At 61.3% G+C, this 14,006-nt stretch overlaps 1 protein-coding gene across 1 annotated transcript in view; it reads right to left on the reverse strand.

Moving 5' to 3' along the window:
* The window catches only part of LOC123936514 (voltage-dependent N-type calcium channel subunit alpha-1B-like), a 124,228-nt gene that overhangs the window by 41,840 nt on the left and 68,382 nt on the right, over positions 1-14,006 (reverse strand). Inside the window, 11 exon segments of the mRNA XM_045997001.1 lie at positions 2,191-2,274; positions 2,673-2,783; positions 3,060-3,224; positions 3,491-3,633; positions 3,636-3,673; positions 4,414-4,551; positions 7,055-7,215; positions 9,065-9,167; positions 11,842-11,948; positions 12,909-12,968; positions 13,081-13,210. Coding sequence (XP_045852957.1) covers positions 2,191-2,274; positions 2,673-2,783; positions 3,060-3,224; positions 3,491-3,633; positions 3,636-3,673; positions 4,414-4,551; positions 7,055-7,215; positions 9,065-9,167; positions 11,842-11,948; positions 12,909-12,968; positions 13,081-13,210 — 1,240 coding nt within the window.

The following is a 14,006-nucleotide window of genomic DNA, read 5'->3' on the forward strand; positions in this document are numbered from 1 at the left end:
AGATGACGGCCAGCCTCTACCCTCACCAGCCCCATGTTCACACAGCAGATCTGCGAGTGCAGTGACCTGCTGAGGGGAAAGCTGTGCCTGAGCTCAGGAGGCTTCCTCTCAGCAAAGCCGATCCAGCCACGGCCCTACCTAACACGCAGCCTGCTGTGCGCGCAAGTCAAGGAGGCCTCTACGGCACACCGTGCTTTAGGCTGCCAACCAGCCACTTGGTGACAACTGGTTACGGGGGAACCATTTCAGCTGGAAGTGGCGGTGGATTGTCTCAACTGCGATCCCTCCCACTCTGGGTGTGGGTCTGTCTTTGCTGAGGGAGCACCTTGGCCTGCACCAGCATCGAATTTACCCAACTGGGTTCCACGTAACATCCGCTCAGAGCACGCACAGGCAGGTACACAGGAGCCGGCGACACAGGGTCCACGGGCGTACCCCAGTCCGCATCCCTCAGGAGGTGGGAACCTCCTGGAAGAGGCTCCTAAAGGCCCAGATTAAGTGCCGGCTTGGTGACCTGCCTCCCGGGCTGGGATACGTCCTTCAAGGTGAGTGGACAGACAAGAGATGGTGCTGGCGTCCCAGTGTTGTACAGGCCCGGAAAGCAAGAGCGGGGAGCAGGGGTGGCCCCTCACTGCCCTGCGGCCGCCCACGTCAGACTGAGTTCCCATCATCTCCGTAAGTTTCGTTGGCCAATCTAGAGGTCCTGGCTCAAGGGGTAGCGAAGTGTTCCACTGTGGAATGCTGTCATGGTGGCCCCCCGTCACTTGCTGCCTCTCGTGCCATAAGACCAGCAGGCCGAGCGGAGCTTCCGGGCTGGCCAGGGTGTTTGATGCCGGTCACTGAGAAGGGCCGAGCTACCAACACACAGGGCAGGAAGACGTCTATCTGGAAACCAGGGGATTCGCCAGGGCCTTTCCAGATGCTCTGTGACAGTCGTAATCACGACTGGGGTACTATGTCAGCCAGAACCACACAACTGTGACGAGCTGGGGCTTGGGCCACACAGGGTCTCACTGGAGGCTCTCTGATCCGGCCCAGGAACCAGCGCCACAGCAGGCTGGCCACCAGTCAGGCCACCCCAAGGGGGGACAGGAAGAACATGTGCGTGAGCCTCACCTGGACGCGACTAGCTCCAGGTGGTTCCCGACACCTGTCCCAGACACGGAGGCCAGCACCACCCTGAAGAACAAGGGAGGTGAGCCCGGTGTGAGAAGTGGCAGAGCTGAGCGGGGCCGGGGTCACAGCAGTCGGCCGGGCATTGCTGTCCAGCCCTGTCGCCGTGGAGCCTGGCGCTCCTTCTTCCCCAGGGCTGCAGAGCCGCCGCACGGGGTGCCCTCAGGAGGGCTGGAGGCATCTGACAACCGGACCCCAGGTGCAGCCCGTAGCTGTGGACCGACCAGCGCAGAGGCAAGAGCTCTGAGCCATGGCCCCCTTGTCTCTGGGCCCCCTGGGGGACGAACCAAACTCACCCGACACTGGGCTCCAGACCCAACACTCCTGATGCTCCTCCACTTACCACCCATTTCCCCAAACCCCACTCGCGCGGTTTTGCCCGGGAACGCTTCCTGGAACGACTTGTCGGAGACCCCACTCCCACGCCGGCTGCCGGAGACCCCAGTCTAAGACAGAGAGGAGACGTTTTGCCATTTAATTCTAACTTCATGCACTGTACTCAAAGCCTATCACCTGAATTCAGATTCTGTGACATGGGTTGAGACAAGTTTATGTTGTAGCATGTGGTCAGTTTTTGCCCATAATCCGTGTATGATGTGGACGAGGACCTCATTTTATTTACACACACACACACACACGTAAAACAAACCTGATATTCTAAAATAGTCTAAATTCACTTCCTATAATTTGGTGCCAAGTTGTTCGATTTCTTAGACACATGCAGATTTAAGATTCTTGTCTTCCTGGTCAGTCACTACTGATGGAGCCCCTACGTGACTCTCAGGCCACCAGACCAGAAGACCTTTTGGAAACCACTTTCTAATCCAAGAAAATGCATTTCCCAAGATAATACCAAATCCTCAACTGCCCTCTGGAGAGAAGCCTTCTTCTTTCCGGGGGCTCCTTGGGCAGGAGAGAGGGGGCCTAGCACTCAGGACCCGGAGGTACACCGAGGGAGCCCCGCCCAGAAGGAAACCAGCCTGGGGCCCTGGAGCAAGGACAGGAGATGCTACTCACCGCAATCTCTGTTACTAAAATACCAGTTATACTTCCCAACACGGTGACAAAGTCAAAGACGTTCCAGGTGTCTCTGAAATCGTTCTAGAGAGGAAAAGAGCAGTTAGTGCCGGAGGCCAGCAAGGCAGAAGCCAGGAGCGGTGTCGCAGGAAGTGTCCTCATCGAGAAAGGGGCAGAGGGACAGGTGGGCCGCCCCGGCTGGTAAGCAAACACCTGTGGGTCTACGCAGGTGCAGAACCCAGAGCTGTCCTTCCAGAGAGGAGGAACATGGCCCCGCCTGTCTCCGGGAGCTGGGCTGGGGCGGAGCTCAGGCAGCTGAGAGCACAGAAGCAGCCCCTTCCTCCGGGCCCTGGCAATGTCGCATTTGCTCTGGGGGCTCGGGGAATTCCCAGCTCCACGCTCTGAGTCCCTGAAGGGTCCCTTACAGAGAGGGAGCCAGAGTGCAGACCGCCAAAACGCGAAGAGGGAGCCAAGGCACCCACCAGCACCCCCAAAGCGATGATCTTCAGCACGCATTCCATGGAGAACATGGACGTGAACACAATGTTCAGGCACTTCAGCATCAGCTCGTACTCGTACGGCGCGTCGTAGAACTGCGTGGGAATGAGCGCCATCGGCCGCAGGCTCGGCAGCCCCACGACACCCCACCTTGACCTCCTGCCAGAGCACCGAGAGCTGCGCACCTGCCCAAGGTAGGGACAGCCGTCCCTGCTCTCCCCGTGTTCTCCAGGACACACTGTCTCAGCCCACAGAGAACCCTGGCCCGGGGCTACAGGAGGCATCCGATGCTGCCCAGGATATGACCAGCCGCGACGGCGGCGCTCTCGCAGCCCAGCGGTCCCACACTGCCCCCGGGCCAGGCCACACACCTTCATCATGAGCACCACCGTGTTGAGAGCGATCATGGCCATGATGAAGTACTCAAAGGGAGGCGAGACCACGGATGTCCATGTCTTGTACTGGAATGACTGCTTGTCCCTGGGCATGTACCGCGTCAGAGGCTTGGCGCTGATGGTGAAGTCGATGCAAGCCCTCTGCACGGGGAAGGGGCAGTGAGCACCCGGAGGGGGCAGGGGAACCCCCACACCAGAGCATCCCACCCATGTCCTCCACCCTCGCAGGCAGCCTGGGCCAGCCTCCTCCTCTGCCCGCCCCCCGTGCTGGCCGCCAGCTCTGCAGCAATGAGTGAGCCCCACGTGGAAGGGAAGCCCAGTGCTTCTGCCTCCGTGGCCCATCGGGGGGGGCCCAGCAGAGCATCCGTGGCCCACGTGCACGTGAGGCAGAAGAGGGCGCCACCCACCTCGTTCTTCTCCAGGCTGCATTCAGACATCACCTTGTCCCCCTGCTCCTGGAAGGTGATGATGATCAAGGCCACGAAGATGTTGACGAAGAAGAAGGGGAAGACCACGAAGTAGACCACATAGGAGATGGACAGCTCCACGCCTGCTCCTCATAGGTGGCGTCCACGGAGTGTTTCAGGACCCTGCACCAAGAGCAAACACCAAGTGTCAGGGGGACCCGAGGACAGAGCCACGGAAAGTCAAGACCTGTATGACAGGTGAGGCCTGCATACCTGAACCCAGGGACGGCAAAAGGAAGGGGGTACTCAAGACTGTGGGCCCCAGCCCTCTCCCCAAGACTGCGGTCTCCTGAGGCAGATGACCTTCCCGACGGGCTTGTACTCAGGGCTGGTGGACAGCCATCAAGGGGCGGTCTCCGGGGCCCAGAGGTCCTAACCCCAGGACATGAGGAGGCCTGGGGATTCTGCCCTGCCCTGCTGACTCCTGGCTCACACCTGCTCATGCCCAGCTTCACCTGCCTTTAGAAAGCCCTGGGCTCCAGACACGGCACTGATCCCACCTTCTGAGTGGCGGTCCTCCCAGCCCCAAAGGGAGTCCCCTGTCATCCCGTGTGGCACGGAACACATACATCCCTCTGCCCACCCTTAACTGGGGCCAGAAGGGCAGGACAGGGAGATATCGAGCCCCATCCTCCCTCTGGCCTCCAGCCACTCAAAAACGATTTTCAGGCGATCGCTGTGCTGTGCACCTTGTCTGGATCTCCTGCTCCTCCCACTCCTGGAGAGCAGAGCCGTGTCTGCCCCGAGAGGGCCAACAGGGCATTTGCCGGGTGACTAAAACATGCCCGGACGCAGGGTGGGGACTCCCTGCCCGAGCTGCCCCCCTGCTCCCTGCTCTGCCACGTGGAGCAGTGAGCACTCACGTGGGCCACCCTTCTCCCGTGGACACCGTGAACAGCGTCAGCAGAGCCCAGAGCACGTTGTCATAGTGAAAGTCGTATTTCTTCCACTGCCGCGGCTGAGGCTCCACCTCCTCCTTCTCGTAGTCCAGATACTGGCCCCTGGGGACGAGCACACACGTGAGGTCAAGCGTGAAGACAGAGGATCCAGACACACACATTTGTCGACAGCCAGCTGACTTCTGGAAGGGCTGCCCGTCCCACGGAGGAAGAGCAGTCTCCTCCACGGAGAGCGCTGGGCAGCGGGGGCTGCTCGCAGAAGAAGGAAGCTGGACCCCGCCCCCCTCCAGGTACAAGACCCAACGCAAGACGGACCGAGACGTGAAGGTGAGAGTTGACACCAGAAAGCTGTGAGACGACGACCCTGGGGCCTGGAACGAGGGGAACGACTGTTCGACGGGACGCCAACCCCAGAAGGAGATAAAGCAGACGTCATCAAAATGGAAAGCTTTGTGTTTCACAGCCTCGTCAACACGGAACGGAACCAAATACTGGAAAATCGCCTCTCTGGTAAGAGTTGGATCCAGAGTATACAAAGAACAATTATAATCAATTATTTTAAAAAATGGGTGAAATATCTGAATCGGCATTTCTCCAAAGAAGGTTTACCAACGTCCGATCCGCACACACAAGACGTCCAACATCAGGAGTCATCCGAGAAATGCAAAAGAAAACCACAGTGAGATGCTGCTGTATGCCCAGGAGGGGGGCGATAATTAATCTTTAAAAAGGAAAATAACAAGAACTGGCAAGGATGTGGAGAAATGAGGACTCTCCCCAACGGCTGCTGGGAACACAGGCCGGGTCGGCCGTGCCGGAAGAGCCCCGCGGTCCCTGAGACGGGGCAGCAGAATCTGCACGGACCCATCAACTCCAGGGCAACGCGTCCACTCCAGAGAGATGAAAACATCCGTCCACAGAAACACTTCATGGCAGCATCAGTTACACCAGCCAAAGGACGGAAACCACCCAGATGCCCGTCGACAGAGGACAAGGTAGACATGCTGGGCCACACCCGCAGCATGGAATAAAATCCAACCATAAACAGGAACGATGTTCGGACACATGGTACAGCGCAGGTGACCTCAACAATGAAAGAAGTTAGACCAAGAAGACCACATAGTTATGATTTCCTTTAGACGAACACGGAAATCTGTAAAGGCACAAAAATAGATTCACGGTTGCTGAGGGGAGAGATGGGGAGCTGGTGGTAACAAAGAACATGGGAGTTTTTGCGTTATTTTTAACTTATGAAATTGTCTACAGTTGACTGTGGTGACGGTTGCCCTATCTGTGAATGCATTAAAAAATGACGGAACTGTGAACTTCCAGGGGATGAGTCATAGGAATCATAGCTTAGTAAAAACAAAGCAGACCACGGAATAGGGGAGAGGGATGGGTCTTTGCAAATAGATGGTGCTTGGCCAGCTGAGTGCCCATCTACAGAAACCCGCCTGTGTCCACACTCACCTAACACAGGGAAATCAACCCCAGAGAGACCCCAGATCCAAACGGGAGAGGCAGAAATAAAACTTCCAGAGGAAAACGTAAGGGGACTTCTCCCTGACCTTCAGATAGATTTTCTGAACAGGACACAGAGAGCATTAAATGTAACAGAGATTAAGTGGCCCATACTACAATCACGACTTTGGTTTTTGAAAAGACACGTTTTAAAAAGTTGAAAACACCCCACAAAAGAGAAAAAGACAACTGTAACCCATAGATCTGACAAAGGATTGCGATCTAGGACCTTACAAAACTCCTACAAATCAGTCAGGAAGAGAAAGACAACCCATACAGGACAACAGGGGAAGCCGTGCCCAGACCCTTCCTGGGACCCTGAGCGGCCCATCACCTGGGGAGGACCCAGCATCACTGGCTACCACACGAATCACACCACAGAGAAGGGCCAGCAGCCCCACATCAGAAAGGCTGAAGAGCGCAAGACAGAAAGCCCAAGTCTGCCCATGCGGTGCAGGCCTGGAGCCCTCGTCCGCATGGCGGAAGATGATTTCACACACGTCTACCAGCACCTGCAGAAACACAGTGCACAACCCTGCAACCGACCGCCAGGTTTACGCCGTCCTGGAACCGCAGACGTGTGCTCCGAGCACACGTGCCCCGGACGAGTCAGGAAGGCCTCCAACTGGAAACATCCCCCATGCCCCGCAGGCACAGAGGGGGAGGCACGTGGTGACTCGCTCACACCAGAGAACACTGCCTGAACAGAGGCGACGGGGACCATCGCCTGCGGGGGGAGAAGGAGCTGCCCCTGCTGCCTTGCTCAGCACCCACCCCAGTCCCTACCTCCCTTTCCCCTAGCCCCCCCAACTGAGCTCCCCCTCCTGTTTCCTGTGGGGTGGGGCCAGATCCAGAGAGGGCAGCCCCCTGATCTCAGAGCCTGGCCTGGAGCCCTCCGGCCACCGCAGTGGCCCCCGTGTGCTCCCCGATGTCATGGGCAGGAAGAGCATGTCCCGCAGAGTGGCCGGACCCTGGCTCTGCTGAGGGAGACGCGCGGGAAGTCCCCGGTGTGGCCTTGGGGCAGAGGTGCAGCTCTCAGTTGGCCCACGCGGCCCCTCCCCCGCCCCGCCCGGCCTCGGCTCACCTGCAGTCCCTCTCCAGCCCCTTGGACTCGTCGGTGCAGTAGAAGAACTTGCCCTTGAAGAGCCGCACGGCGATGACGGCGAAGATGAACATGAACAGCATGTAGACGACCAGGATGTTGAGGACGTTCTTCAGCGAGTTCACCACGCAGTCAAACACGGCCTGCAGGGGCGGGGGCCCGGCTCAGAGGCCCAGGGCCTCAGCCGGACCCACGGAGGGACCCGCCACCCATCCCCCAACACAGCTGCTGCGTCTCCCGGGACTTGGGAGGGCGGGAGGTGCGAGAAAGGGCCTTACGGCCAGATGGCCTGGATGCTGGCAGGACACTCACAGGACAGGCCACCTGAGTGAGGCCGGCCTGGAGCCCAGGTCAACTAGCATCGGGAGGGGCCCACACAGCGGGAACAGGGTCGGGGTGGGGAGATGGCCAGTCCTCTGCTCCCGCGTCCGGGCCTGCTTGGGGGGGCACGCTGTGCCCCTGCCCATCAGTGCGAGCCAGCACGGGGCAGAAAACCGCAGTGCTGTGGCCAGCTCCGACACGGGGACTTGAAGCGTGTTTTGGTGTAGCCCAGAGGTGACTCTGCCATCTGTTAGCACCAGCACCAAGGCTTCTTCTCAGGATCTTCCCTGCCTGGAAGCTCAGCCGGCCCTGGACTGCCTGCCAGACCCTGGCCTGGTCCCCATCCCTCAGAGCCGAGGGACCCCCGGCAGCCCGGGCTGTGCAAAGAAGCAGGTGCATGACCATCTCCTGAGATGCCGCTGGCCGACTCCGACACCAGTGGCTGCCTCAGCAAGTGCGGCCGCGGCCCCCTTGCCCAGGGGCCATGACACCTCTGAGCTGCCCGCCCAGGTCTGAGTCCCCACCTGAGGCTGCCCTCAAGCCCCCCCAGCCCCCGCCTCCAGCACACCACCACCCCTCAAGCTTCAGGTCCGCGAGGCCTGCCTCTGCGTGCAGCGCGGGCGACGTCACGGCACCATTTGGTGGGTTTAACCGAGTGGAAGATTCGCGAGCACTCCTCACAGTGAGGGCCACGCTCGGTACGTACCGTATTTTAGCACAACTCCAAGCTGGGGCTCACACTTTCTTTCTCCAGGACCTCAGCCCCTCCAACACTTGGCGCCCGGCCAGGAACCACTTCTCAGGAGCCCCCGCCCTCCCTGCGTCTCCCTCAGGACCCTCCGCCTCTCTCGGCAGCCCCTTCTTCCTTTTTTAAATGTAACTGATTTGATTAGTCAGCGAGAGAGAGGAAGGGCAGAGGGAGAGAAAGGATCCCGAGCAGACTCCCCCCGAGCACGAAGCCTGACTCAGGACTTGATCCCACGACTGCGAGATCATGACCTGCGCTGAAACCAGGAGCTGGACCCTGGACCACCCAGGCGCCCCGCAGCAGCCCCTCCCCTTCCCGGTACAACAGCTGCTGGTGCTGCCCGGTCACGGGAGAGGAGCCTTCCAGAACACTCCAAGGGGAAGCTGGGGGAGCTGGACCCACTGACACGACGTGTGATCTCCCGGAGCTCCACTCGCCCCATCCCACGAGGGGAGCTGCAGCCAGACCGGGTGAGTTCTACGGACACACGCACGCCACACGCCACACGTGTGTGCACGCACACGCACACGGATCCACACGGCACGCCAGGTGCACGCACACGCATCCACACGCCACACGTGTGTGCACGCACACGCACACGCATGCACACGGCACGCCAGGTGCACACACATGCACACACATCCACACGCCACACGTGTGTGCATGCACACGCATCCACACGGCACGCCAGGTGCACGCACACGCACATGCATCCACACACCACACGTGTGTGCATGCACACGCATCCACACGGCACGCCAGGTGCACGCACACGCACACGCATCCACACACCACACAAGGCGGCCACACTTGCACCCACATGCACAGACATGTGCACACGCATGTACACGGCACACATACATGCGCGCACAGCCCTACGCTCACGTGACAGCCCTGCACACTGCCCAAGCCCAGGTCCAGGCCCTCCCCTTGAGCTTGGGCAGCCGCTTGATGGTCTTGAGGGGCCGCAGGACGCACAGGACTCTCACGGACTTGATGGTATTGATGTCTTTGCCTTTGGATCCTCTAGAAGGGAGAAGCCACACATGCAGAAGCAGGACGGCACCCGTGCCGCTCCCACAAAGCCGCCGGGTAGCACTCCCCTGTGCGTTCGGTCACAGGGCCCAGGGCGGACGGCCTAGGAACAGGCAGGCCTCCACCCGGCCAGCCCCACCGGCTGCCGCACTCCTCCTGCGGGAGCACGAGCCAGGCCTCGTCTGAGCAGACCAAGACCAGGCCCAGGGTAGCCCCTGGCATATGGGGAAAGCCAGGCTTCCAGGTGGAAAGAACCCATTCTCGCAGACCACGTCCGCCATCTCCATGCGAGGGGTCCCCTAACGCCCACCCAAAACGGCTTCATCCGGCCGCCATGTGGACACCAACCATGGGGCTAAAGAGGAGAGAAGGGAGCTGGCCCCAGGACTGCAGACCTGGCTCAGAAGCCTACAAGCCATTAGGGTCAGAGCCTTCTGGAAGGGCTGGTCTCTCCTGCTTTTCAGTCCCGGGAGAGGGAGGTGAGGGGAACACGACTGGGTCTCCCTGCCTGTCCTCACGCAGCTGCTCCCACACTCCTCCAGACGATGTCAAACTGACCGGGAGGGAGGGGAGGAGAAGGCTGACAGGCAGGAAGATGCGGAGGCGTGAAGGAGGACGAGCAAACGTCAGCTGAGTACTGGGCGCGGAAGGGATGGAGCCACGCAAGGGCAGACAAAAGAAGAAAGAAAGAAAGACCAAAGGAAAGAGAAAAACAGAGAGGGAGGGAAGGAGGAGGAAAGAGCCCACAGAGAGACCAAGAGAGCAGCGGACAAGGACACCCAGTGTGGGGGGTAAGACAGAGTCGGGAAAAGAACATTCCAGATACCCAACGCCGGCTCGGAGACCCAGGACCAGCAGGCCCAGGTTGGGGCCACGCACAAGGACGCTGGGGCAGTCCCGGCCGGCTCCCTAGGGCTGCCAGGGGCCCAGCTGTCATCAAACTCTGGGGCAGCCTTCTCGCCAGCCCAAAGCCAGCGCAGATCGTGGGGGTGGGGGGTGATCCCGCGGGAACGACTCACTGCCTAAGGAGGCGATTCTCAGAAGCAAGGCCACAACCCCACCCAGCAGTGGCTGAGGACTCAGGACCGGGGTCCTAGTCCGTCCTGCTCAGAGGTCACCTCCCTCCGAGTTCCCAAGGAGCCTGCGCATGGGGAGAGGGGGCAGGGCCTCCAGTGGTCTTCTCTGGGCTCCACTAAGCTCTAGGGAAAGGCAGCTGTGAGGCTCAGGTGGGACCCGTGGGTTAAGGAGAGCTGGGGAGCCCTCGTCCCTTGGACCCGCCCCAAGACCAGCCGGGGCCTACATCCGAGCCAGGTCAAACTCCCTCCGAAACGCCAACCTCCAGACACTGTGTCAGGTGTTCCTGTCACCCTAGCATTCCGGACACCCGCCCGCAGGCCAGGTTCCTCCAGAAGCCCTGCAGACCAGTCCCAAGAGAACAGGGGCTGGCAGACCCCCCGTAGATACAGAAGGGAGGGTCACTGCTTTCCTTTCCTGGCGGAGGGCTCTCTGCAGGGACAGGCCTCAAGTGGTCTGTGCTCTGTGTCTAGAGACCTCACGCCCCGCTCGCTCGCTCGGAGCTCTCTCACTGAGTCCGTCCGGCTGCACTACACCCCTTTCCTGTCTTTCTCCTAAGCCCCTCACTGACACTTTATGCACAAAGAAAACCAGTTATGACCCCCACAGTAGAGGCTGCGCATTGCCGGGGGCAGTCGTGGGGAACAGAGAGAAGAAACAGGCCCCAGTGCCGGAGCAGACACGTGGGAAGTTTCGTCAGGATGGCCAACGTCCTGGCAGTCACGGGGACAGCAGCTCCCACCCAGGCCCTCACTGCCCTCAGGGCCCACATTCCCGGCCTCCAACACTTACTTGGGGTGCCCTGCTCCAGCCCCAGCCCCCAGCCCAGACCCCAGAGGTGAGGCAGCGACCCGTGGCCTGGGGACACGGCTCCCAGCAGCATGCGCTCTGGACAGTGGAGGGGGAGCAGAGGTGACACGTGGCAGTGAGCCGGCCCGGAGGGGCCACGCTGGGCTATGATGTGGGGCCGTGTGAGGGGCAGAGGGAAGGCATTACCCCATGAAACTCCTACCGAGAGTCCAGCGACAAAGAGACAAAGAGAAGAGAGTCAGTGAGGAGGCGCCGCCGTCCCCGAATGCTCAGAGAAGATGCAGGTACCATCCCTCGGGTCCTCCTGGTCTCTGGGTCTCCCCTGTAGCTCCACCCCGGCCCCCACACCTGCCCCACGCCCACCCCCATGCAGGGTCTGAGGGAGTCGACCCAGGCCCAGCCACAAGGGAGCTGAGTGTGGACTCGGGAGTCAGAGAAACCGGGGCCCAACACTGCGGTGGGGGAACACCCGCCAGCGGCCGCCAGCTCCAGCTCTCCAGGTGGCACAGCCAAGGTCGGGGCGGAGAGCGGTTCTCGAAGACCCGAGAGGCAAGCACCAGAGGAACCGGAGGCCTGCCCACCCGGGGTCAGAACCACAGGCCGTGGCAGGGACGGGTGGCCATGAGAAGCTTTCCGTCCCACACAGCCCAGTCCCAGGTAGACAGGAGGGGAGCTGCACACAGCCATGGAGGCCAGTGGGGGCCCCTCCTGCCCGAACCGCACACCCACCACAGCCCTGGGCTGGCAGCCCGGCCAGACCCAGGGCAGACCTGGTACTTACGAGAAGGCAAATGCCACCAGGGCCCCACTGACCACGATGAGGTCCAGAATATTCCACAGGTCCCGGAAGTAAGCCCCAGGGTGCAGCAGAAGTCCCAAATCAATCATCTGCAGGGGAGCAACAATATTAGCTGCTGAATATTTCAGAAAGCAGAGCAGGGCCAGGCCCCAGACTCATGGGGTTGGGGGAAGGAGGCCACACCGATCCTGTCTTCTGAGGGCCTCAGCGGGGCCTCTGAACCTCAACACCGTCGATCCAAATATCCCTACATGGTCACGGCTGGCTGAGATCTTGCCTGGGCTCCCCACCCTCTGGTGACACCCTCCCCTCGCCGGGCTGCAGTCATCCCCCACCCCAGGAAGCCCGCACCCTGCCCAGCCCGCAGAGGGTCAGCTCTCTGCAGCAGGAGGAAGGGCCGGTTCACGAGGACCGGCTCGGCCAGTCCCACAGCTGCAACTTCCGGCCGGCACCAGCTTCCATGTTCTAAAATGGGACAACAAAGAACACACCACCCCCGTGAGTCTGCAGGAGGAAAAGAAGCAGCGGAGCTCACGCACAGACACACACACACACACCGGTCACCAAGCCGCGGGTACAACCCAAGCAGCCCTGTGGGCAAAGACAGCGCCTGTGCACACACACGCAGCCACTTGTCAGACGCTGAGGAAGGAGCGAAGCCCGTCAGGACTCAAGACGCAGAACCGAGCGGTGAAGGGGTGTGTCCGTCACCTCACAGGACGCCCGAGAGCTCTTCTGAGCACCCACTCAGCCTCCCTCCTCCCAGCCTGACGTCAGGGGACTGTCCCGAGGGGGACACGTTCCCAGGAGCCTGGAGGCCTGGCTGGCGGGTGGCAGCGGCTCTTGGGCTCCCCCAAAGCCGGTGTGCGTCTGGTGAACTGGCCTCCGCCCCCCACCACACCCATGAGCACGCCCGTGTGCACGGTTCTCTTGGGAGCACACGGCCAGGGCACAGCCAGCACACGCCTCGTGAGCAGCCCCGGCCCGGCCGGCCCATGTGAGGGAAGACCAGCGAAGCCCCGGGGCCACCAGGGAACCACACATCTCACCTTGATCACCATCTCGAAGGTGAAGACGCCTGTGAAGATGTAGTCCAGGTGCTTGAGAGCCTAGAACCACAGGAGGGCCTGTCAAGGGCCGGCCCCGGCCGCCACCCCCATGCCCCCGGAGCCAGCAGACGGGACCCGGCCCGGCCCCCTCCAGCCCGAGGGCCACACTCACATTGTTCCTGGGGGAGTCTGTCCGCACTGGGTCCTCGGCAGCCAGGGCGATGCTGCTGAGGGCCATGACCACAAGGATGACCATTTCAAAGTAGCGCATGGTCACGATGGAATGGCAAAAGCGGCGAAGCCTGCGGGCAGAGCAGAGGCCCCCGATGAGCGGGACCGGTCCCTCCCCGGGCCACACACCCAACCCCTCCCTGCACGCCGTGCCACCCCACACCCGGGTTCTGCTGTGTCCCTGCAGGTGGCGGACAGTGCCCAGGCGCCTGCTGGTGCCTCCGAGTCCTGAAGGGTGGCCCGGGAAGAGAGCCGGGAAGGCTGCAGGAACCCACAGCAGAGCCGGCACACGAGGAATGAGGGCTCAAAGCCACCCCGCACAGTCCCCCGCTGTGTGTGGACGGCCGCGCCCTCTACAGATTTACAGAGGCGGGGGGGGGGGGGGGCTGCTCAGAGAGGACAAGGCTGGACCCCAGCCTCCTGTGCACGGCGGGTGCACGACCCTCCTCTAGGTCCGTGCTGGCCCGTGCTCGTCCCCCCAGGGCTGCGGGGTCCCCGCCAGGGCTGTGGGGTCACCTGCCTCCCTGCAGCACCACGGGCATTACTGACCACGACTCTGCTCTGTTAGGCACATGCTGGACCCTGGGGCCTGGTGCTGCACGGGAGTGTGGCCAGACACCAACGGGAGACTGAAATGCTGGCAAAGCCCACACCATGGCGGCAGGCAGTGACCAGGGGCTCTGGGAAGACCCCTAGGTGGGGAGGAAGGGGGCAGGGAAGCCAGTCCCCTGGGAGGAGCAGCCACAGAAGCAGAACCCGGGGGAGGCGGGACAGACCGTGTCTCACTCTGCAGCCCGGCCCCCTCTCTGACCACTTCCTACTCTTAGGGCCGAAGGTCTGAAGGGAATTCCACCTCCCAGCCGCACC

Source organism: Meles meles, unplaced genomic scaffold, assembly GCF_922984935.1.
Source record: "Meles meles unplaced genomic scaffold, mMelMel3.1 paternal haplotype, whole genome shotgun sequence".
Lineage (NCBI taxonomy): Eukaryota > Metazoa > Chordata > Mammalia > Carnivora > Mustelidae > Meles > Meles meles.